We start from the raw sequence: 25,197 nt of genomic DNA, 5'->3' as shown, positions 1-25,197 counted from the left end.
ACGGGGTGGTCCGCGGCATTCGATCGATCCTGCCGCGCGCCGGCCGTAATTTCGATTCGTATTCATGCGGGGCCGATTGATCGAGCCTCTGATTGAAAGATTACCGGGCTTTAAAAACACCGTGAAATTTATGCTGTCCGCCGGCCGATGCGCACCTGCAAATGCGTGGCCCGGCCGCACACGCGGGACTGATCGATCAGCCGCTGGCCGCGACTTCGTATTCTAAAAACGTTGTTGCGTGCCTGTTCATGCTCTCCGGGATCGGGGGCGTTCGGGGGAGGGGAAAGGATGGCTAATGGATTGACTTTCAAAGCGGAACACGGCTCGTTCCTTGTATCCCTGTCGGGGGAAATGAACGATGGCGTTCGGAAAGACACGGTCCTCGTCATTTTATTATCGATCCCGCGGATTTTTCTGTGTAAAATGCGATCGGTATGTTCGGGGGACCTTCCGCGGGGTAATGGATTTCGGGGCGGCGAGACTAAACGTACACGAGTCGGATTCTGGGGTGAGCTTGTCGAATTCGTTTGGGGGAAACGGGGGCGACGGTGTTCGGGGCGACGTGGGTTTTGTGTGTGATAAATATTTGGGATGTTTGGTGAGATATTAATATTGGTATTAGAGGGTTCTTAGTCTATTGATGTCGAAGGAATAACGGAGTTCGATGTGTGCGTAGATAATTGAGTTGATCGGTGAGATTTTGATATTGGAATCGGTGAATTCTTAGTTTGTCGACAGAATAGCAAAGTTTGATGTGTACATAATAGATTGCTAATGTTTTAATATTGGTATTAGAGAATTCTTAGTTTATTGATGTCGAAGGAATAACGGAGTTCGATGGTGTGTACATAATTGATTGCCAAGGTTTTAATATTGGTATTAGAGAACTCTTTATCGATATCGACAGAATAACAGAGTTTGATGTATGTGAATGATAAATAATTCATTTGATGAGACAAGCCTTTAATATTAGAACTAGCGGAAGACTTTAACGTTAGAGCCATTGAATTTTTCTCTTATGGTTACTGAAAATATAAAACTCAGTGGATCTGGCACAGCGTCAACGTAGATATACGCTAAGTCATCAGAAACTCAGCGCAAACATAACCACACGCGATTCTACGTTCCGCTCTCTGACCAAACGTTTCAAAAGCAAAATCTACAAATGATACCCTTTTGCCGGACTCATCATTTCCGTCCCCAAACTTGCAGATGTTCCGCGTGACGTGGCTGCAGTGGTCGACGCTGCTGTTGACGCTGCTGGGTACGCGTCTGGTGTTCGTGGTCGCCCAATGTGGATCGTTCGCGCAGGACAGACTGGAAAAAGAGGATAAACAGGATAAGCTGGCGCTGTACAAAGTCACTTTAAGGACTTACTGGTCGAGGGCGCGATTTCCACGTCACTACCCCGAATGGAAGCCACCGGCGCAGTTCGGCAAGCTGATCGGTAAGTCTTTGAACCCTTTTTATTACGTCTGTGTCCTCCTCTTCCGAGGAAATCACTGAATTTCATCGCGAAACTTGTCGACGTATTTTCATCGATATCTCAATACCAAAAGATAATTAACTCCTAGCCATGTGATTTCCTTCAGCACTAAGCTCGACTAATTATCATTCACGAAAAGTTCGAAGGAATGTTACATTTATCGTAAACGTACATTGACACTAAATCTACCGGCACTTTGTACACACATGTTTAAAGCAGCCAGTCGAATAACTCATTTCGTAGGAATAGAAATAGAAAGAAAGATAATCGATAAACTGATCAACTAGACTGGAATCGGTATAAACTTGAATAAACGAAATAAAACGTAGAATTTTAAATCAAATTCCACCGGTACGTTTAGTGTTGATTTCGAAGGAGAAATATTGAAAACAGCAAACTAGCGCTTCGGTCCACGTGCAGCGAGGAACATCGATTATTCTTCTGGAAATCCGCACGAGTTTCGCTCGTAACTATAGAGCGAGAGGTTACGAAACGAAGGAAGAAGAAGTTTGCCCCCCTTTCGCGAATGTGAAATTCGTGGCGACAACGATGGTCGGTAACTCGCAGGGAAATTCCGGCTGCGTGGTCTGATTCGTCTGATCAGCAGGGTCTTATTTCTGATTGCGAGCCGCGCGTCGTCGCGGGGTCACGCTCCGGGAGCGACGTCAGCTCGCTCGCCGGAACACGCCATTTCCTCGGTTTGTTCTCTTCGACCTCCTTTCCCAGTCCGCGCGAGAAACGATAATTGGAGAAGTTGGGAATTATCGGACTGTCGACGCGACGCCAGGCGAGACTCGTGTCACCGATGATTGAGGTCTCTTCCGGTGCCGGAACGATATATATCGAATCCCTGGAACAGGGCCGCGGCAGACTTATTCACGACCGCCGCGGGGAGCCGTTTTCGACCGGGACACTTAGAGCTCGTTTAAATTTCATCGGGCTTGTCATAGATTATTTCACGGAGTGCGGAAGGTCTCCGTTAAAAGGTACTCCAGTTAGAAGCGAAAGAAGCTTTTTATCGAGGGCTTAGTAAATGGAACGGAAGTAGAGCGGAAGTGAAAAATCACTGATGTTTCTGTTATTTGTACATGGAACGATAGATTTGGAATTTTAGTCGGAAATATTAGATCTGCGGAACACGAAAAACAGATTGTTTTATCCGAAGCAACACTGAATTTTACATAAGTCTCAAAGAGAAACACTTTAGTAATTCAGTATATTCACTAGGTTAACCCTTAACCCTTTGCCGCATTACTTTCTCCTAATACTAAGCTCGAGTAACATTTCAGTATTAACACTTACTATTAACATTTAAAGCAAAATGCATTTACTTTAAATATTATAAATCATAGTAGCGAAACAGTTTTATACTTTGATCCATGCGCAATGAACAACGTCGGCTTCTACAAAATTAAACGAAGAAACTATCACGAGTCTCGCTTATTATTCAACCAGAAGGGGTTAAAGGCTTCATACATCACATTGTCACTTAACTCAGCTTCAAGGACGAACGAAAAGTACCTCACGATGTCAACGATTCGGAAGAATAAACAACCCCCGAAACACGCGTAAAAATGGAAAATTCATCCGGGACGAGGTAAAAATCAGCGGCAACGGTTCGACTCTCAGCTCCATTCCCGATCGGTCCCATAAACAAGCGAAATATTTCAGACGGTAATGGCGGGGGGTGGGGGCTGTAGGGGAACAGGTGTCGCGGGTCTCTGACGGTCTATAAATTTCTCCTGCGCCTCGTAACTCTCCGCAGTTTCGCGCTCTCTCGAATCCTGGCTGCGGCTAGGAGCGCGCCTCTCGATGTCGCCGGATCGGGAGTCGAATAAATTCCGCGTGACGGTCCCGCGCGGATGGCAGTCGCAGCCGGTCGGCCGTCCGCACCTAACGTTACCGGCGGATCCGGGGAAAACGTCAAATTCGAATTAGAAAGGCACGCGTGTCTGGCCGAAATTGAATTTCGGTTTAAAGAGCGCGCTCTCCCGCATTCCCCGGGGCAAAATCAAGGGACGCGCGACGCACGATTCGGTCGGGGACGCTCGAAGGAAACAGGGGATCGTGGGAAAGGCGGGAAATGCGGGGAATGCGGATGCGCGCGGCATTTGCAGCCGGTCGACGGCATTTTGTTTTACGTTAACGCTGCCGGCCGGGCACGAGAATCCGTGAATCGTTAGCGAGCGACCACCCCCGACTCGCGGCCGACGTCGGATTCCACTGTGACGCTGGGAAAGCTTTAATCCCTTGAATTTCTACCCGGGCACCGTCGTTTGATAGCTCCGCGCGCGACAAATGAAGCGCGTTGATCCTGCCGCCCTGCGGTATCACGATCGATCCTCCCGGATTCGCTTTCGCTGGCTTCCGCGTTCCCATTTCGAACGTTCGATTGTTCGTGACTGTTGAACTTTACCCAGGAGTCTTTTGGGAGTTCGGTTCTTTCGCCAGAACTTTGCGAAATATTCGAAACTCTTAGTAGAGAAAGCTGAATAATATATTGGACTCCTAAGTGCTAGGGAAAGAGGGAACTGCGTATTTAGCTCTGGTTATTCAAATAATTAAACTGATTGCTAGATGCTTCTAGCAGCTACTCCGAAGTAGAATAGAAGCTCGAAGCTGATTCTCTAACGATGTTGCTCCGTTCGTCCGTTTCCCCCGTAATCCCTTATACGATAGCAATAGAAATCCTAAGACCACTCAAAAAGACTTCTCCGCCGCGCCACATTACCAAAATTCCGGCAGCGAATTCCGAGAGCCTCAAACGTTTCAATTCCCCGCACAAAGCTCGACAACGACGAGCAGTTTACCAGCAATTTCGTGTCCCGTCGCGCGAGCCGGATAACGTCTACCCTTAAAAGCGGTCTGATGGACGACACTGCGAAGTGGAACGCCCGGAGATAAACCGGTTCCCTCGACTTCCGCGGCCATTTCCATAACACCGTGAACTCGGGCGTGCGCGAATGACCCTGGACGCAATTAAAAAAGAAAAGAACCTACGAACAGAAAAAGGAGGAGCCCGGGAAAAGTTGAAAATGGGTCGCAGTTTCGCGAAGAACGGGATAGCCGCGAAGTGTAGGCGATAAACATCGAAGGGCGCGCGAGGGGTGGGAAGAACCGAAGAGATCCGAAGCGGCGGGGGTGGCAGGGTGGCTACGAAACGTAATCGAAAATCCTTTACGGCGATTCGTCGCGCGACGAGAGCCATTCTGGTGGGGTGAGAACTCGTTTCTCGTTCCTGGTTCCTCCTTCTCGCACCGGGTGTCCCGCATTCCGCAGGATCCGCGCTGGGACGAAGGCTTTCCCAGGATCTATCCGGCGTATACAGACGGGCGGGCACGTACGATCGCTAACGGCCGACTAATGGAATGGAATTCGCGTCCGGAACGAAGGTTCCATCTCACGACCTTCGTCCCCGCCGAAGCTTTTGTCCTCCCGCCGCACGGAGGAATCGTAAAATCGGCACCGACGTTCTCGCGCGTTGTTTTCCTTGCGCAATTCCTGCGAGCCCGCCGGACTTAATTCGATTCCTCCTCGTTTTTCTGAGCAATTCCCTTTTCGTTCGCACCCGCCCCATCCCCTAAGTTCCTGCACCCCGTTCCATCCGGTTCGATACTCTCTCGACGTCCTCCTCGCGCGAGTACCCGCTTTCCCTCATTTTTATTTCTCCTCTCGCGTCTCTCTCGCGTTGACCGTGCACTCGACCCCGTGCCTGCCTCGTTCCCGCTCTCCTCCGTCCTCCGGCGGCGGCGTAAGAGCGTTAGCGCGCCTCTAATGCTATCAGGAGTGCCCGCGCGGAAATATCGACGGTCACGTACGCTGTTTCCACGTATTTCCCTGCCGCGATACCGTCGCGGCGAGACAGAGGCGCGAGGAGGTCTCCGCAGTCGCCGAGGCTCCGCTCGGCCGCGGGTTTTCCGGGAACCCGGACGGCCGTGCCAGAAATACGGTCCGCCGCGCGGAATTAATGAAACGTCCGCGGGCTCGCGTTTTATTTCGGACGCGTCGCGCCGCGTCCCGCGAAAAAGTTCGGTCGATACGCGTCCCCGGTGTACTTGTTTTCCTTCTTTTTCCGCTCGCCGATACGTTCGGCGACTCGCGCCGTTTATAGAACCGGCCGGGCGTGTTTGTTTATCGATTCACTCGGGCAGTTTTGTTCCGCGGATAAATATCCAGAGGAAGCCTCCAGTCCGTTGTTAGACGAATCGATGAATAAATCAGCCGAATTGCAACTGGACTGCTACTCTCTATTCTTGGTTCTTGAATAATTGCGTATTGTTTTCGGTGGCTTCGCGTCGGGTTGACGACCTCCGAACTTTGAACGTTCAATTCCAAGTCGGCAGCTATCGGTCGATTTTTCGCGTTAGAAAGGAACAGCGCACGACAGTTTGTCAAACATCAAAGCTAACGAGAACCAGCGAACTCTTTTCTCCACTGTTTTCCCACGGCGTTTAAGAGTCCGATCCGAAATCTCCGAGGATCGAACAAGTGCTCGTCGAGCGTTCGGCTCTCCCATGGAAATCGCTTTTCCCGGGGCGTCGCGCGTGAAAGGGTTCATCGCATATTCACTCGAGCGTGTTGATGGTCGAAATGTGTTTGTCCGCGCTCGCGAGGCGGGGAAAGGCGGCGGCGGCGGCGGCGGCGGCGACGACGCCGAAGACGAAGAAGACGAAGAGCAGCCGCGAGAAACGAGATCGGGGGAAGAAGAAGAGCCGGCCGCGGCGAGTTTTCTCTTCTGCGGACGTTCCAAGGGCCGCTTCTAATTATTCTTCTCTCGAGACACCCGCAGCGCGCGCGGTGTTCTCGTTATTTTTTTTATTTATAGCCGCGGAGCGACGGTTTCGAGCCGCGAGAGGCGGAAGGACAGAGAGACGGGGACGCCGGGAAACCGAGGCGACCCGCCCGAGAAAGAGACCGTGCGTAGAACGCCGGGAAAAGAGGCAGAGGGCGGGAGAGAGAGCGAAAGAGAGGCGAAGACGGAGAACGGAGAGATAGAGCGAGGCTCTCGGGGTGTGCCCGAGAGCGAAGGGGGCGTAGGTAAAGAGGAGAAGGTATTTTTAGCTTGAACCGAGAGAGTAGTCGGTCTCCTCTCGTTTTGCTCCCGTTTCTCTCTCCTTTCCCGCGTGCACCGGCTGCGAGAGAGCGCGACCGCCTCGAATCGACGATGAAAAGCAACAGAATCGCGGGAAAAAATGATGCACTTTGCGCCTCGCGTTTCGCAACGCGTTCCGCCGCCTCCCTTCGACCTCCGCGCACCTCTCGCCGAGTTTCTGCCACGTAATCGCGCATCCAGCTCCTTCAGGATTGAAAATATTCCGCGGCCATCAGTGTGTTCCCGTTTGCGCCGCTCGCAGGTCCGACCGAGTCTCCTCTGCGAATGTTAACAGATTTCAGCTTTGGTAGAGTTTAGCATTTTCGGCTTTGCCGATTGAAACGGTCGATTGGTTTCTTATTCGTGGAATATCGTAGGGTGTTTTCTACTTTCTCTGAGGGTAATCAATTTGGTGAACGAGTGATTGGTATTTGAATAGAAACTTCGGTACTTTCGAGATTGTCGAAACTCTCGAATTCGAAGTAATTCGATGTCTTAATAGTTTGTTACTTTGGTTGCTTTCTTATTTACGGAATATTCTAAGGGTTCTACTTTTTCTGAGGGTAATCAATTTAGTAAATGAATGATTGGTATTCAGCTTGGATCCTTTCGAGATCGTCGAAACTCTCGGATTTGAAGTAATTCGATGTCTTCATAGTTTTTACTTTGTTTGGTTTCCTTTTACGGAATATTCTAAGGGTTCGTCTAATTTTTCTGGGGATAATCAATTTAGTAAATAAATGATTGGTATTTGAGTTCAGCTCGGATCTTTTCGAGATCGTCGAAACTCTCGGATTTGAAATAATTCGACGTCTTAATGGCGGTCTATCATTGGTCGCGAGACGCGTGTGCCATTCGGCGCCGTTGCTTTTTCGGCTGTCTTCCCGGTGAACCGTTCCACTTGATCCCACAGATTTCCCGGGAGTGTTCAGGCGTCGCTACGTCGCCGCGGACGAGAACCGGAAGCACTAAACGCGTGACAAGTGGCGTGGGTAGATAAAAGAAGGTTGAGTAATATTTAGTCGACGATATTCCGGACCTTCTCTCTTCCTGTTTGCCCAACCGCGGCGACGGACGGCTTTCGTGCTCGTTCGCGGATTGTATTTTAGGGGATCGTTCGGTGAATGGAGCTACGTACTCGGTTTCGAACGCTGAGAGTGTCTTTTTGTTTGAGTAGTTCGCTGATATTGAACTGCCAATCAGATCTTTCAGAACACTGCGGTTCTTTTATCTATCGTATATTTGTTCCTTCAAAATTCATTGTTATTGCGTTACCCTGGGCGAATTCAGTTCAGTCTGGAATCTAGAACTAAATCTATAGAAATCGATGTTTACTTGAATTTTCTTTTGAATCTACAAGAATCGGGTCAAGAATCTTCGTTAATTCTAATAAAATTCAATTGACTCCGTGAGATTCTTATAGACGGCGGTTCGACAGTCCACGTGTTGCGGTAACAAGTTCTGTCTTCCGAAACGAAGTTTCCAGAATCATCTTTCGTGGCACTCAACTTCTTCAAAACTTTCAGTCCTCGGCGAAACTTGCTTCTACATTGACCGCCCCTCAAACTCCTCCTTTTTTATTAGTTCCACGAAAAATTGAAAAATACGTGCCATCTACGAGTAACCCCCGCAAGCCTGACCCGCGCGCGTTGTTGGCGGGCTGCCATGCTTCGGGGATACTTGTAACAACCAATAACTTCGAAAGGCATCACTTTTCATTCTACTTCAGGACATAGAATCACTTCCTAGAACACGGATCTATTCCCAACTACTCGGAATCATACACTGTTCTATTTATTACTTAACGCTACACCCACTGATTCCCGTAATCGTAATTCTGTTTTGTTCTAATCTCCCGTCCGCCCACTTTCCCTAGAATATCCAGTTTCCTAGGAACGAAGATCGAAGGGTGTACTCATTTCGAGCTAACACCACGAAATTATTTTCAACAAACCAACAAAAGTCTCTTCTAAATTCTCAATACAAACTTAAAGAATCTTTTCACTTCCATCACCGCTATTTAACCCTTTGCACTCGAAGCTCTTCTTATGAAAAGTCATAACTATATTTTATTATTTCTTTCAATCATTATATATACAATTATCATTAACTAAAATCTGACACTTCATATTGATCCGTCGTACAACGGTCAACCCCTTGCCTCATGTCTGACTCGTAACGAAAATTTCAAATTAAGCTCCACAAATGTGTTATTAATTCCTAAAATAAATAAAATATTACTCCAATATTAATCTCCAAGCTCTAGAGTAAATGTAGACACAGAATAAGTATGAAACTCGTTTCCTACCAAATTGTTAACGTCAAAGTTCCTTTATCGATCACAGTTCAAAAATAAATCATAGGGCGAGTTAGAAAAGCCATAGAATAAACTAATGAGTCACAGAAAGCCGAAGTCCTAAGGAGACCTAGAACCTTGTTGTTGCAGCTGGTCGCGCGCGCGTTGCTCAACTATGCCGCTGTCCCGTTCGCGGGAAGAGCGCCGATTCTTCGCGCGTCGCGGAATTTCCGCCGGCGCAGGCACGAAGAGGGCCTCCCCCTCGCGTATTCTTCGCCCTTCATTCCTTTCGGTCCTCGCGCGTATCCTTATTACTGGCTCTCCGCGTGCGTGCGTCCCGCCGCGGATAAAAAGGCTCCGCCGGTTTTTCAGCCGGGGAGCAGGCGTTTATTAGCTCGGCCGCTAGTTAATTAAACCGAGACAAGCTGAAAGTCCTTGGAATTGAAATTCCAGGTAATATGAATAGTAGCGGCCGGGAATATGAGCGACGGCGTTCCTCGCGTCGGCGGCTCCGCTCAAAGCGGTCCATCTTCGCGCGGCATCTCGCCGTTTCGTAATTGCGCCGCGGCCTGCTCCTCGTTAACAAGGGTCGCTCCTTTAATTGAGCAATCAGACCTGCATCGATTCTGCCGGACAGCGCAAAAACCGCGCTGTCCGAGGAATCAGTCCTGTTCTTGGAATTGCAAAACGGACGCTGGGATTTATGATTTTCGAGGGAAGTTCCGAGGGAGGTTCGAACGCCTTTGGAAGATATGTACCTTGTTTCGGATCTTAGTTGATTAAATGTGCTGGAGAATTTTGTCTCGGGTATTAAGTGGTTCGAGAAGTTTGGATTGATGCAGTTAGTGAAACTTATTCTTGCTTTCTTATTTCACTGCTTATCGAAAAGACAGATGTTTCTCTACAGAAATTACTAAGGAATTACTTTAGATCTGAACACTTGTAGATATAGTGTTAATACTTTCCTTTTCCTGTAAATCGTGAACCTATTTCCGAATATTGCATAAAGTCTAATTTTACATGGTACTTTCTATCGAATCGAAAATAGAGAATCGACGATGTACCGCTATAATACAAGAGTCGCGTGTCGACTGAGCATTCAAAGTCCGGAGGAGGTACACAGTTTTTCGTAGCGAAGTATCCTGTCACCGATTTTCATCGAGCATTTATCTCCTCGGGGTTCCCTCTTCAATTTTTTCCGGGCGCACGGTACAATCATTTCGCTCTGAAAGGATTTTAAATTATCGCAGAATGCCGCGCCGGCGGAGCCGAACCGCCGCGCAAAACGCTTCAATATTTTTAGCCCGACAATAAGGGCCCCATCTGGTTTCTTCCATCCGTCATTACGGGTCTCCGCGAATGTCGGACGCATTAAGCCACACTTTTCTTGCGATCGCCGCGCGATTCATCTTTCCAGAGCATCTCTCTCGATCCCCGTCATTTGCGTCGCGGCCGTTTTTCCGATCGCGATGTACCATTTTCCGTCGCTTCCCTCTGAAAATAATGACAGGCCGGCGTGTTTATTTAATCCTCGGCCGAACGAGCGCGCCCTGACGGACTTGCCTCTCGAAGGCTTCGTTAAACAACTCTACACATGATTTTTTACATTCGATTCTCGCATACCACGCAAAGATATAAACGTGCAGTCGTTGAATTATTTATTATTGAAATATAATTGAAATTTACTTTAATAATTAAATTAGAAACTTCTTTCTACTGTGAATTTAATTCTAAAGTCCAATTTCAATAGTAAACTATTAAACAATCTAAATACCAAAACGATTTGTTTCTATTAACAGTTTCAATAGCTCAGAAAGAATCACGAGAACACGTGGAATTCCGTTCACGTGTCTATCCATCCACTCCAACTCGATAGCAACAAGCAATAGGTCGAAAGTGGCGATCAAAATCTCCCAATGAAAATCAGCGGAGCATTAATTCACCAATCAGTTCGCCGGTTGTCGAGGACTCTCGACTCCCCGATCATCGAATGACGAATTTCGTTACCTTTTCACGCCGCGTTCCTCTTAAAAGCGTGTGAAACGGAATGTAAATTTGTTTACGCGCGAGCGGAGTGCCACGGAGCCGGCATCGATTCGATTCGACGCCGCGGGACGCAATATACTGATGAGTCCCGTGAATAATTCGCCGCGGAAACGTTTCGAACTGGAGCGCACGGTTATTTTTCCAATCCCGATCGAATTCTCGGTCGCGGCGACGGAAAAGGAGAAGAGAGAAAGCGCCCGTTTTTGTTCGGAGGCTGCATCGGCAGCTTGAAGGACAATATACGCGTACGCAGGTAAAGTGTTTATCGTGTATCCCCTTTATTTTCCATTTCCGCCGTTCCCTCGGCGCATAGAACCCGGCCGATCGAAGCTTTCAATGGATCACGCGCCATTTCATAAACGGTCCTCTCGTTCTATGGGGTCTCATTTAACTCGCGACGATGCTGCATTAATAATGACGTCGGTTTTATTGCGCGAGCGAGATCAAATAACGCTTTCGAGGTAAACAGATTCGAGAGTAGCGAAATAAGAGTATGATATAAACATGGTGGCATAAACGAGGGGAAAAGGAGTAATGGAGACCGTTGCGGAGGACGTAAATTAGAAGGTAAACGGGAAGGAAAAAAGGAATTGAATTTTTCCAAATTTGCTTAAGAAGTGCATGAATGTTTGCAATTTCGACTGGGTCAAATTGAATCGTTTCCAATGATTGTAAATGGAATGGTCAAAGTGTTTTCCTTCAAAATCTCCACGCAGTCATTCGGAATTTTCTGTGATTAACATCACGCTCTTTAGTAATTAATAATCTTAGGATATAAGGAACTAGTTTCGTGTAGCTGCTCTTGTTGATCTTCTGTATACTTACTATTTTAGATCTTAGGAGTTTTGTTTTCTCTTTTTGTATATTTTATACATATATATTTATATATATATAAAACATTGTATATCGACTTATGGGCCAGCTGTGACCTAATGTCTTTATTTTATTAAAAAAGAAAAACATCACACTCTCTGTACGCAGAAGGTTCTATAAAATACCCGGAAATGGGACACGCTGTACATTCATTTGAACATATAATACATCAGCCGGTGCAAAATTGAGAATCCCATCAGCCACATTGTCGCCGCGACGATAACACAATTCCCTCTTCCCTTTCTCTCCGGCGAAGGAAACCGGAATCGTAAAGAACACACTTTATCCTCCTCGTCTGTCCATTACCCGCTGTTTCTACTTACCGTAACGCACGTGCACGAGACACAGTATTTTCACCCGAAAACGAAGCCCCGGCACAAAGAACCGTCTCCGCGCGTTCCAGGCTCACGTTTACACGGGGATGATCCCACCCCCGCGGCCCGCGCGCCGCGAGATGGGAACGGAATCGAAAACAAAATTCGGAGCTGACTAATCCACGGTAACAACGAAAACCCGGAACTCATCGCTGCCTTTAACACGCCTTCCACCATTTGGATCTTCCATTGTCATTTTAATAGAATTTCCGTAGAATTTTAGTGGAATTTTGTGAAGATTCTTTTATCGACTTAGTAAATAATGGAAAAATGAGTCTGAAGAAATTGAATTTCTGAAATACTATATCCTTTAACTTCAAACGAGAATCGAAAATAAAATTCGGAGCTGACTAATCCACGGTAACAACGAAACCCGGAACTCATCGCTGCCTTTAACACGCCTTCTACCATTTATTTCCTCCATTGTTATTTTAATAGAATTTTCGTAGAATTTTAGTGGAATATTGCGAAGATTCTGTTATCAACCTAGTAAATTGGAAAAATTTCTAAATTACAATATTATATCTTTTAACTTCATACGCGAATGTCCACTATTTTCTTCATGTGAACTACAAAACTGTGACTACAAACATGTAACGTAAATAATACACCTATTAGTCATCGGTAGATTTTATTTATCCCAAAATAAGCTTCGCGTTTCGTTGAGCAAGCAGCTGGAAAGAAAACTGCGGCAACGCGGAGAAAGCTTCATTTCTGTAGTTATTATCGTCGAGAAGGATGCCCGTCGAGATAAGCCTGGAGATGAGCGTGGCGGAATAAAGACAGCGTAGAGGCTATAGCGTATAAATAAATAGAGGCAAGGGAGCGGGAGAGGGAAGAATATGACGGAAAGCTCTCTGTAGCAGATGTACTGCTCGCGTCTGAAAACCATCCCCTCCTTTGCCGGTGGCTGCGTCGGTGGTGGGGTTTTTGTTGATTTAATAAACGCAAGCCCTCAAGCTTACCGCTTGGGCTACGCATTGTCGTGCTCCGACTGGTTTCATCCCTTTCTTCGCCATCCACTCCCCGTTCGCTTCTTGTTTACCCTCTTTCTTCGGCCCAGCGTCTCGCTTTCCTTTTCCGTCCAATTTATTTAGACTCCGCTATTGTATCGCATCCTTTCTTTCCTTTTCTCTTCTACTTTCGTTTTTCGTGGCCTCTGTTTGCAGCCTGGCTCCGTTCCCCGGAATCAAAGTCGAGCGAAATGTAATTGGATTATACGCTAACACTGTGGATTAAAGCGTAATTTTTGATTCGATTGAAATTAGCTCGTTATTAATTATCTAGGGCCACCGTGGTTATCGCTGTTTCAATTGGGAGGATAATTGAAAGATAATCGAATCGCTCGGTACACTTCTAGCGGAAATCTTTCTCTAGTCTCACCGGAGTCCTTTAGTCTCTCTCAACTTCTGAATAGGGAATTGTATTCGTAGAATGCTGTTGAGAATATAGAGAAATGTATAGAATTGTTTTGAAATCTACGTTAAGGTGCGTATATAATGAACGATTCCAGACTAACAGAATTAATTAACAGCGATCGATCAAGCGGCTGGATGGAACCCTTACAATCCGAGTAGGTTGCATAGCCATTGCAGAAGCAGCTGAACGCAATTTCGCGTTACGGAATCGAAGATCGACGATAGCAGCGACTCGTTAACCCCGTACGCGCTTAACGGCGCGCGCTTTACCTTCTCCTCCTTCCTCCTTTTTTCGCCATCGTTCCTTGAGACTGCTCGAAAGGAAAACTCGGGAACGCCGGGTATAATTAGACGCGCGATAAGGGGAAGGAGGGAACGTTAAGAGAAATACGTAATTAAGTCGAGAAAGGGGACGAGCTTGAATCAACACGTCCCCGTGGAAAACAGCGAAGAAGCTCCGGAGGAGCTTCCCGGTTTTCCTGTCGGCGTTTCAAGGAATTCCTAATTTCGCAGATTCCACAGTGCCACTCTGCCCTCGTCCCTTTCGCGAGCCGCTCTCCCTTTGCCGGAAAATCTGAATCAGTTTGCGAATTTCCGCGTCCGAAGTTCAAAGGTTCGCCGAGCAACCGGTGTCAAGCGCTAATTTCCTGCGAAATTATTCAAATAGCTATCTTTACGGGGATACCGATCGTTTCCCTCTCGCGTCTGTCGGCGCTATTAACGCTCACCAGCGTTCGAAAAATCGGATTTTCAATGGCGGTGTTTACCTATCGGAAATCCGGGTTTACAGCGGCAACTTATCAACTGGATATTTTCGAAAATAACGACTATCCATTGAATAATAGAATTATACGATTGGAGATTCAATATTGAATTTCGAATGAGGTATCTAAAAATACAGAAATAAAACAGTTGTCCTTTAATTTATGCAAGACTTTCCTTTACGATTCGTTAGCTATTTTCACGGTTGCTCAAAAGTCACGTGAACGAAACGATTCGACGCGACACGGATGGAGTTCCGCGTCGACGATTATCCGTCGGACAACGGGGATCGGCTATTGGCTGGATTCGCTCGTATCGCGGCCGGGAAACGCCGCTAAAAAATTGTTCTCTCCACGCGGGCCGACGCGACGCGGCGCGGCGCACGAACAGAAAGTAATTTGCCAGAGAGGAATAAAAATTACGTTTCAATGTTCCCGTGACGTTGCCAATTATTGCAATTTGCCGGCACCACCTCCGCTTCCAATCTCGGTAAATTGGAAAGCTGTTTATCGAGCGACAAATCGTGCCCCGCGAGCCGTGTATATTTTATATCTGAACGGGAGTTGGTATTGGAAGCGTTTAATACGGATAATGGCGGCTTTGTGCACGCCCGCCGAGCGCCGGATGCGAGATAAGAAATAACCAGCGCCTTCGAGGCACCGTTTATGGAGAGTCCGACTTCTATTGGATTAATTGGCTCCGGAATTATGAGTTCGATCCCGCTTATTCATGGGTTGCGTAATGGTAGCATCTGTGAGTGATAAAATCGTGGAAATGAGAAAAGTACTCTCGGTGGAGTGGGTGAAACGTCCGACTGACGCCACGTGGGTTCCCGGATCGATTCCCGATGGAACAGTGGCAAAGTTTTTCGTCCTGTTTAATGAATAATTTCGCCTTAGAAGTAGTTCTACCACTGCCACTTAACATGTAAAAAGCTGTCCCTTAAGGGTTACACACTTTCCCTTGGATTTTTCTGGTAAAGAAAAGTGGGTTTGGAAAAGTTCTCCAATAGAAAAAGGAGGATGGTTGGTTGTTCTTTGACGGAAACATCCAAAAATGGTGAACAAAATATCTCTAGAAAGAAAAAGGTAAGGAAAAGGGCTTAAATTGAAGTTCTACTGTTAGAAGAAAGGAAAACGCAGTGAACAGTGTTTACTTAAGGGTATAATGGGAAACGTGAAAAATAGGGTTTCCCAGTGATGGTGAAAGCAAGTTTTCCAAGGGGAACGGAAAATATTCTTTGGATAAGAATGAGCTTATTCTCCAAAAAAAAGAAATATATAAGAACACTAGAAAAAGGTTAAGTCCCAGAGGTCATAGAGGTTAGCAAGCCTTACTCCCCAAATGAAATGAATCCATTAAAATGAGTTACAAGAAATATAGAACATTCGTGTCACGTTTTCTCAAGAAAATCCGAAAGGTCACCCTTGGGTCATGAGAACGAACGAGCAAAGCAAAGTAGCCTGACAGCAAAATAGTCCCAGGGATCTTCGTCGGCGCCGCTAACAAGGATAAAGGAGGACTTGCTCCCATTTGCCGGGAAGTGTTTTCGCAGTGTCGCGCGAAGTACTACGCGTAGGACACATTTTGGAATTTATTCGCAAAGTTAAACACCCCGGCTTAAGTATAATCGATATAAAGCGTCGGTCACGCCGATTCCAGCCCGTTCGATGTCGCTTTGATTGTTTCTTTCGTAACCTCGGCTCGTAAACGAGTCGTAAAACACTGGATGCCGCCGTTTTATTACGCGTCGCGCGGAACGGTTGAGCACGGCTCTAATTCTTACCGATGACTGGACTCGTTTAACACGTTGACACCGACGTGCGCCACCAGTGGCTCACACTTAAATGTCACATCGAAGTGTACCATCAAACGCGTAGTTCGTTAAATCGATATCACAGATAGAAATTCCCATGTAGTCGACATTTAATTTACTCGTCGATAATCCCAATAATTCCAAAAATTCGACGAATTTCACCAGGTGCATCATAATATAAATTACAGCGTCTATCAACACTTTACCACGTCATCGAAATATCCGACATCATTGTTCACATAAACTGAAACACTAATTCTCTCACTGAAGCATCAAACCGAATTTCGCACGCACGAGATATAAGGAGAGTAGACCAATCGTTACGCAGAATCTCGACTTCTCACCGTCTGGAGGAGCTTTAATGATCGTTCATTCGACAGTCGACGCGTTAATCACCCGGGTCTCGTTTCAACGGATCCCCGAAACGTTTCGGTAACGCTGTCGAAGGGAAGCCACGTCCGGCCCATCAGCGAGTTGATTTAACCAAGTAAAAGTAAGTTCCGGAACGGTCCATTATTTTCTTTGGAAATTATTCACGAGTTCCGCGCTGTCCCGAAATACCAAGTCAAACGGGGAGTTTTAATTACGCCGCTTCCGCGAGCGATCCCGACAGTGTCGAAGGAAATTCTTGATTAAAAACTTCTCGCCAGTCTTGAAGGGCGCGAAGCCGAGCTTCGACGGGGTCGTTAACATGCTTTGAAGGTCCCGCGGGGATCTCACACTCTCTCTTTCTCTCTCTCTCTCTCTTTCTCCTTCCGTCTGGGGCCACTGGCTCGCACGTGTGCAAGTGTGCGCGCTTTTCCCTTGTCCCGCGATCAAAAGCCGTCACACCCTACGCGCGCCGTAAACACTTGACAGAGGAAGCTGTGGAAGCTCGATCGTCGACACCGGGCGGAGAGCGTCGGCGTCGATTCGCTATTTTTTCACTGGCCGACGTTCGTTCCGCTTGATTGTCGAGGTCTCCGTGTTCTTCGGTTCCTTCGCGGACGTGCCTGCTACGCCGAGGCTAGGCTGTCTTCAAGAACGAGCGCTGGCAGCCCTTCCTTGGGGATCCCAGCCAGAAACGAAGGGAATCACGAGGACAATTCCTCGAGGGTTCCCGTAAGAGTTACATCGGTTCTGGATCCAAGTAGGGCTGAGAGTCTTCAGAAACTACGGTAGAAAATACTTCGATAGAATCAATATTAACCTGCGTTGAAACATTTCATCTCGTGACTTTCCGATTTATAATTTTTGAAGTTGAGTGGTTGGTTAAAGTGTCATTTGTAGATTGTTAGGGACTGTATCTTCGAATATTTTCAGATCTCTTTAGATATATGATAATTAATTAAGCCTACAAGTCCATATTGCTATGTTGGTAGAAAGCTATTTCGATCTAGCGATCACCCGAAAACTCGTTTCAAAATATTCCTTCGAATTCTACCCTTCCTCAGCGTCCCATGAATAAACCACAGTGTTCCCGGTTCGAGTTCCTCGAGAGCAGTTCGTATCAGCATCAGAAAACAATCTTCGCCGGGGCGTAGCGAGCTGCTTGTTAACGAATAACACCTCGAGAACCGCGATACGGATAGCGGGAGTTTGAAGGAAAGAGGAATAAGAGATCCGTCGTGGGCGGGGTTAGGGTTAAATTATGCAAAGTGGCCCGATAACTCAGCCGCCTCCCCTTCGACCCGGAGCCGGCGCAGTCTCCACTTAATATTTCTTTTAAAACTTGTAGAGTCGGCTGGCTTCGTTTCCTCCTTTCCCCGTGCATCCACTTTCGCAGGTGGGCTGCAGGGTTGCAGCCAGCCCTCGTTTGTTTCGAAAGCCGGCCAAGGAGACCGCCTCGAGACGGATCGCGGGGGTGGCAGGGCAATAAGAAACAGAGGAGAGAGGCCGGCGAGCGGCGACAAAAGGCGGAGGAACAGATGGTACTTTCTTAGCGTCGTTCCGCGCGCAGTTTAGACAGCGCGGCGGACGGGTTAAATATAAAGCCGCGGTCAAGCAGCCGGAAAATTGAGAAAAATTATAACCCCCCACAGACGGATTGCACATCGTCCGTTTAACACGTTAAGCGCCACGGAAATCTCGAGCGTTCTCCCGCTGAGTAATTCTCTTGTAGCAGAGAAAAGCAGAGACGATTGTTCAATGTTTGCATTGCGTTGTTGTCAACTTAGGTACGTTGTTCAACATTTTCATTGGAGATTGGTTATCTTGTATGTTACGATTGTTTTATATTAATTTCGAAATATCGGTCATCGGTGATTGAAAACGAGTTACTTTGTGTGCGATGTAATTTGGATTTGAATTGTGTTTAACCCTAGATAATTAAACACTCCTGCGGATTGGAATTAGGGAACACGATATATGCCAGGACGCAAACTTTACTTTTCAACAGTTTTCTATTTTTCATTGACAAGTAATGATCGTTTCTTAAGTTATTCTACTGTGCTCGTGATAAATAGAAATATAAAAATATTCATGTCCAGTAGTCTACGAGTCGAATATTTAGCTACATAACATGGTCTAAGTTTAGTTATCTAAGGTTAAGGAGGATTAATATTATAGAGCCTGATCCATACCACCAATGGAAGCTTGATTTCGATAAAAACGTAACAAACTTACGTTTAAACAGTGGTTTCAGAGAGTTTCCATTATCAGTTACCACTGAAATTCAAGATGCGCCAGAACAGCTCGATTTCAAGCTAGAGTCTCAATAATATTCCGAATCTTGGAAAGAAAACCTGTTTCGAAAGGGTTATGAGATACATTATCTCACGGTTGAAGAATTCCGACCCCGCATTCTCCCGATCGTGGTTATCCAGCGATATTTTCAATTAACGTTGCGGATAATAAAATCGGCATTTCCCCCGTGAAATTCCCGCGATGCGTATCAATCGCGCGACGGATTAATCCCGCGGTAAAAATTGAACAGAATTCCTCAACTTTATTTTCGATTTTTCCTTGCCGGCCGTGCGCGCGAGACTTTCGCAATATTCGCGGGGAACTATGCCAGCGATTCCGCGGAATTAAACGTGGCCCGGGTTTAATTTCGGGCATTCGCGAGCGGCGTGGGGCGACCGGCGCACCCTTGCGCCGTTTTTCTTCGCATTAGGCGCGGAACGGGGCGCGAAGCGGCGTTAACGCGAATTTAAATCGTTCCGGGTTATACGCAAAATAAAGTTCCAGTCGCGCGCCGGACGAAGGGAGCAGCGCCGTGTTCCGTGACCGATAAAATCGCCGGCGAAGCGAGCAATTTCGTGCTACAAGCTCCCCGATATTCTGTCCCCCGGATTATCGGCCATAAACCCGGCTTTTAATCGCGTCGATTACCCGCCGTCGATCTTCTTGATCGATGCGAGCCGCCCGATTCTTTTCTTCCGGGTAATATCGCCGGATAGCCGATAACGAATACTTTCATTCGTTTAGTGCCTTGAAATAGAAATTCCCCGTTGAGGTAGAATATTCTCGAAGGAATTCGCTGTTGCCTCTCGAAGCTGGGAAGGTGTTATCAGTTTGTAAAGAAATTTATAAGACCTGGAAAGCGATCTGGACGGTAAATGAGAAACTAAGTAATCCAACTAAATATAACCAATAATCTAACTAACCAAACTGAGATACATTTCCATGAAATTGTTACGACAAAAATGAAAGTAGATGAAAAGTGAAGAGACAACGTAATGAATTCATCTACATTTCCCTCGAATTACTGCTAACACTGTAGCTTCATAATTAATTAAGTCGTTACTGAAAGCAACACTCGAGGTTCCTGAAAGTAATATTAGCCATCAAAGCTCGCGTGAAACTTGTATTTCAACGGTTTCACGGGTCGCAAGTGAACGAGCGTGCGAGCGAGCGAGTCGGAGAAATAAAGTTACAATGTCCTCCGGCGGCGCTCGACACCCGTCACAAAAATTCCGGCCGCCATTTGTCATCGACTTTTTGGAAATGGTGTTGCCATCGGCCGGCTACAGCTCGCGGTGCAACGACCCGCGCCACGTCTTCCAGATCGAGGACAAGTTTTCGAAAGCATCGGGCGCGACGCTCGATAAAGCGCTCTCTTCGCCCTCTTTCCCTGCCACACACACACACGTACGCTTTTTCTCTCGCCGCCGCGAGAGCAATTAAAAGTTTTATCGACGTGCCCCGTCGTTTCGCTGGCAAGACGAATGCCATCTCTCGGTGCACCGGGCGAGAAGATTGCCGGTTAATGTAGCGTTCTAAAGCGGCCCGGTTTTCGTGGCTCGTGCGAGAATTTCTCCACCCTCTGGTCCCTTTCTCTCTTTCACTCGATTCCTTGTGCTTCCCTTTCTCCGATCTTCCGATCGACATTTTGTACGTATCTCCAACGCAGAGTTGCGCCACGAGAAACTTTCTTGCCGATATTAACACTGAACGTGTCGCCACTAAACGGTTCCAAAGATTCACTTAGAATCTTCCATTTCTCTTCGTTAATTCAACTGTACGTCAATTCTTATATTATCCGATTAATCAGTTTCTCAACATGTTTATTTTATAACCAGTTTTTTAGCTGGTAACGGTAGAAACAGGTATATACAAGGTATCGGTGCATTCAGTGCCGATTATGCATAATATTTATCAAATTTCATTGCCCAGTATTTCAACCGTTATTCTATATTCCAAGCTCAATTGCAACAGAAGCCACGCAAAGAAGAAATTCCAACGAAATAAATCCTCGAGACACACTCTGAAACTCCGGGATCTAGAAAATTCTGCACATTCTCCGAAACGGTGTTCCTCGGCTGTCATTCCCAAACGAAACTTGCACAATCAGATCATTCATCAGTGTCCCCCATACAAAAATCCACTTAGTCACGGTTCCCGGGAACCCTAACGAGTTCCTCGATCGCTTATCGACCGGCGTTCCATCGCTCGTTAATCGCGCATTCGAGCCGCACTCGCTCCGAGCCGGCAGAGGAACTTCGATTCGAGAAGAAGTTTGTTGCTCGGGTTAGCCGTACTCCCCTGCGCCGCCCTGAAACATCCTCCGCGCGAAGGTGTGCACGGCGAGCGTTCAATTCTCATGCAAATACCGAGCGCGATCCCATCCGACGGCAATCTTTGTTTCACTTCCGCGAGTTTTCGAAGGACACCGCGGCGCATTAAAGTTCCGATGCTTTGGGACCTCGTCCCATTAAATCACCCAGCCTCCAGTCACTAGCCGGGAATCGATATTCGCCCTACGGAGCCTTATCGCGGCGTCCTCGCGAGGAACAGCTTGGATCGAGGAATCGAAATAAATTCCCTGGGCCCGGTGGGAGCGTATTTTCCCGCGGAAACGGTCGACTCGAACGCCGGGACGGGGATGACGCGGATTATCCCGGAAGTCTGTACATCAGGAACCCGTGCGCCGCCGCTTTGGGAAACTTTAAGTGATAATTTCGAATACTCCGGCTCGGCTTGCCGAAAGTGCCGATGAAATTTCAGCCAAAAATTTATCGAGGAAACCAGCAGCTGGACGCTGCGAATCGCGAAACGTCGAAGTTCAGTGGATTTTTAAACGCATTTCCAACGGGGAGCCGGATTCAACCGATTCGTTTTTGAAAACGTTTCCCCGTTCGCTCCGTCGATTTTCAATGAATCAGAATTCGCTGAATTTTCCGGGACGATGGATCCTTAAGCAGTTCAATTGTATTTGTCTATTCCAAAGTTATACTAACATTATCAACAATTAATGGATTAATTCTAGGGTAATAAGTACTTAATTTCACTCGAGTACTATCCTAATACTAAAAGTAATCCCGTTTCGCATTAGTTTCTCATTTTAACATATATTCGACGCACATTGGTGGATTTCACTACGTTCGCGAGATATTTCCGGAGTTGGACTCGAAAGTTAATAACTCCGAATAAATTAGAATTCGCGCAGTTTTCCGTGACGCTGGATCCTTAACAGCATTAGGTCCATCATCGACTTATCGATGCCGCTCGAGCGATCGTTAAGCCGGTGGAAGAGGGGAAAATCGACTGAATCCACGCGGTCGAGTTCGACGCCGAGTTCCGAGCAGCAGGAAATGGAACGGCGACGCGACGAGACGCGTCGAGAGGGTCGCGCGCGTTCGATCACAAAATTCCGGCGCCGCTCCCCGTCCGAATCGGTTTTTCCTTTCGCGTTTTTGTCCGCGCGCCGCTCGGGTCCCATCGATTCGCGTCCCTGGCCGTAACGGAAGCTCGTTAATTACGCGCGGATCATCGATCGCTCAACGATCCCGTCTGCCCGTTAGAAATGATTTTGTTGTCGTCAATATTTGCAGTTATGAACGATTTCCGGTCGAATTAAAAGCGTTTGTTTGCGCGCCGCGGCGCGGCGCGGCGAACGTTCACGGTCGAATCGCCGCCGATAACGTTAATCTTACTTTGCCCGTCGCGACGCTCGATGGAATCGGTTTAAATAATTGAACGACCGAATTGTTTGTCGAACCTACACTGTGGGACCAATGTTCTTTTAATGGAGAGCACGCGGATTTTAGTTTTACCGTTTTGTTTTCCGGCTTTCCTTTTGTGCGACGTTTTGCATCAATTTTTGCGCGCCACTTTACGCGTAGCTTTTTTTTTAAACGAGTGTATTAAGTAATTGAATCGCCAACTGCTGCGTTGTTGGAGCTGCCGGCACATCTATCGTTGTCCAAACGTGCAGAACGTGCGTTTTCCGTAGAGAACAGGACCTATTAGAAGAATTGAACAATCTCCACCTATCCAGTAAATCGAGTACTTCCTTGAACCAGTGTACACATCATCAACCTCTTGAACTGCAATTTACTTTCCGATGCCAGGCAATTTAATTTTCTTAGTTTTATGGAGATTGACGTAGAAACTTTTACTCAAATGATTTGTCGTTCTTAAAAATATTTATTCTACCATATACACGAATATTCCCTGTTGTATATACACACTAGAACAAAATTCGTATCGAGAAACTCTTATCGATAACGCTTCAGCCCAATAATTTCTGCCTCGTTATACTCAGTCGAGTTCTCAACAAACAATCCGTCGTTTCAGTTGAAAGAGTTAATACCTTCATCACATTAGTCCCTTAATTTCCGCGCCGTCCCGTTAGCGAGGCTCTATTTAACGTCCGTCCACGAGCGAAACAAACGAAGGATCCCAGTTAATAATCGCCGGAATCCCTTCTCACCCCTTGGAAAACGTTACCGAGCTACTTCACGCAAACTTGGAAGAGGTGTTATTAAGGATGCAGATTAGAAGCCGGAGTAGGTCGGCCCTCTCGAGGGTGACAGCTGCGAGGCTCCTCCCCCCTCCCCGTCCCGGTATCATCCCTCTCTCGATGCGGAGCGGGCGTCGTTAGAGAGGGCGTAATAATAGCGATGAATTGTTGATGGCATCGCGCTACTCTGTATTTATGTAGAGAGGCGAGCCGAGAGGCATCCCTCGAGTCGCAGCGGTCCGAAGCAACGAGCATTGTCGCGTTCCGTCTCCTCCCTGAAATATGCAAGCGACGATGCTCTCGTTACGACGAATTCATCCGCGAAATCCACGTATCGGCGACCCCCGACGCCGGTCCGAGGACTCGTCTACGAGGGTGCATTTATGATTCGCGCGTCGCGACGGTTAATAGGGTTGTCGCCGGAGAATTGGAAAGGAACCGTCAGCACGGACGTCTGCTGGAAAAACCCGAAATTCGAGTATTAACCCTTTGCACTCGGTTTTACGTTAGAAATATTTTGACGTCTTCTGATGAGATAGAGAGGATGTTTCGTGAAGCTGACTCGACGAGAAATCACACTTACATCGAGGGACTATTTTGTTTGAATATTTCTCAAATTGATGCATTGTACGAAGTTTAATATTAAGTATCAAATTTTATAGTTACACTGTATGAAATCAATTGGTGAGAGGCACCTCTCGAGTGCAAAGGGTTAACCTTTCGTCGTTCGTCGACATTTTGGCGAGATCAGATGTTCAGATTTGCAATATTAACACGTCGGCTGCCACGAGAATTTCTAGAGTTATGAATAGTAATACTTATTCTTTAATAACAAAGGCAACTGATATTGGAAATAATTATTAATGGTTTAGTATCACGGTAGTCACATTACGCTATTTAAATATTTTTATTTGAAATCAAGAGTTTTATTGTAATTGTTCTTCGGCTTGGAAGCTCCGGTCATCGGTGACCACCGTGGCAGTCAATGTGTTAAGTCGCAAATGAATGATTCAATTGGTAAAACAGCGGGATATCAGTACGTAGTTTCCCTTTTCCAATTATCTAAGCAATCGACATAATTTCGCTTCATCTGCTGACGATTGTCTATATTTCAAAGAATCTTCGTCCGCAATGTATTGAAATTGAGGGTTATCAATGTGTTTCTAAGTAGTCCCTGCTATACAACATGATTTTTATTTGGAAAATTAAAATCTTCGAATCAATTCCGTTTCTCTATTTATCAAACGCCCATTTTCTATACAAAGCTGGATAATTTCAACAGTATGAGTGATAGGAAAAAATGCTTCAGACAGAAGGTTGTGAAGTATAGAGATAAACAGACAGTGGTTATATTTTCGTTTAGATTATGGGGATGTTATGAAGTTTTTCAACAATAATGGATATTTCGCGTTTCGATTTCAGCTGAATTGATTGGAGAATTTTGATTTTTCAAATGAAAATCATTTTGTACAGCAGAGATCACAAAACAACGCATTGGTAAGCTTCAATTTTTGTTATAGTCGAACTTCGAAGTTTATTTGACCGTAACATTTTTGTCTATCACTCATAATTTTTAAGTTATTGAGATTTGTCCAGGAAACGCGTTTGGCCGCGCTGCGCGTCGCCCGGCGGTTCGTCTCGCGGCAGCGGCCAGGAATTTTATGACCTCCGGGGAATATCATCTCGTCGCGTGGACATGAATATTCGTTTACCGAACGGCTGGGGACAGCGGTCCTCGTTGAGGACGACTTCAGCCGTGATTTTCTCTTGGAAAACGGAAGGGAACTCGTTTCGGCATTGCTTCCAGTTGCGATTTGTCTTTTGTTTTTCGCCGGAACGGCTGCGAATATTTTGGAGCGATGTGTGGAA

At 46.6% G+C, this 25,197-nt stretch overlaps 1 protein-coding gene across 3 annotated transcripts in view; it reads left to right on the top strand.

Moving 5' to 3' along the window:
• Positions 1 to 25,197, top strand: part of LOC116431605 (spondin-1) — a 279,700-nt gene that overhangs the window by 61,787 nt on the left and 192,716 nt on the right. For all 3 annotated transcript variants that reach the window (XM_031987281.2, XM_031987280.2, XM_076373028.1), the window contains one exon: positions 1,213 to 1,447. In XM_031987281.2, the coding sequence (XP_031843141.1) occupies positions 1,213 to 1,447 (235 nt within the window). The remainder of the gene's footprint in view (positions 1 to 1,212; positions 1,448 to 25,197) is intronic.

Source organism: Nomia melanderi, chromosome 13 (genome assembly GCF_051020985.1).
Source record: "Nomia melanderi isolate GNS246 chromosome 13, iyNomMela1, whole genome shotgun sequence".
NCBI classification, from domain to species: domain Eukaryota; kingdom Metazoa; phylum Arthropoda; class Insecta; order Hymenoptera; family Halictidae; genus Nomia; species Nomia melanderi.
The sequence above is the reverse complement of the archived record's forward strand: the minus strand, read 5'-3'. Positions and strand labels throughout refer to the sequence as shown.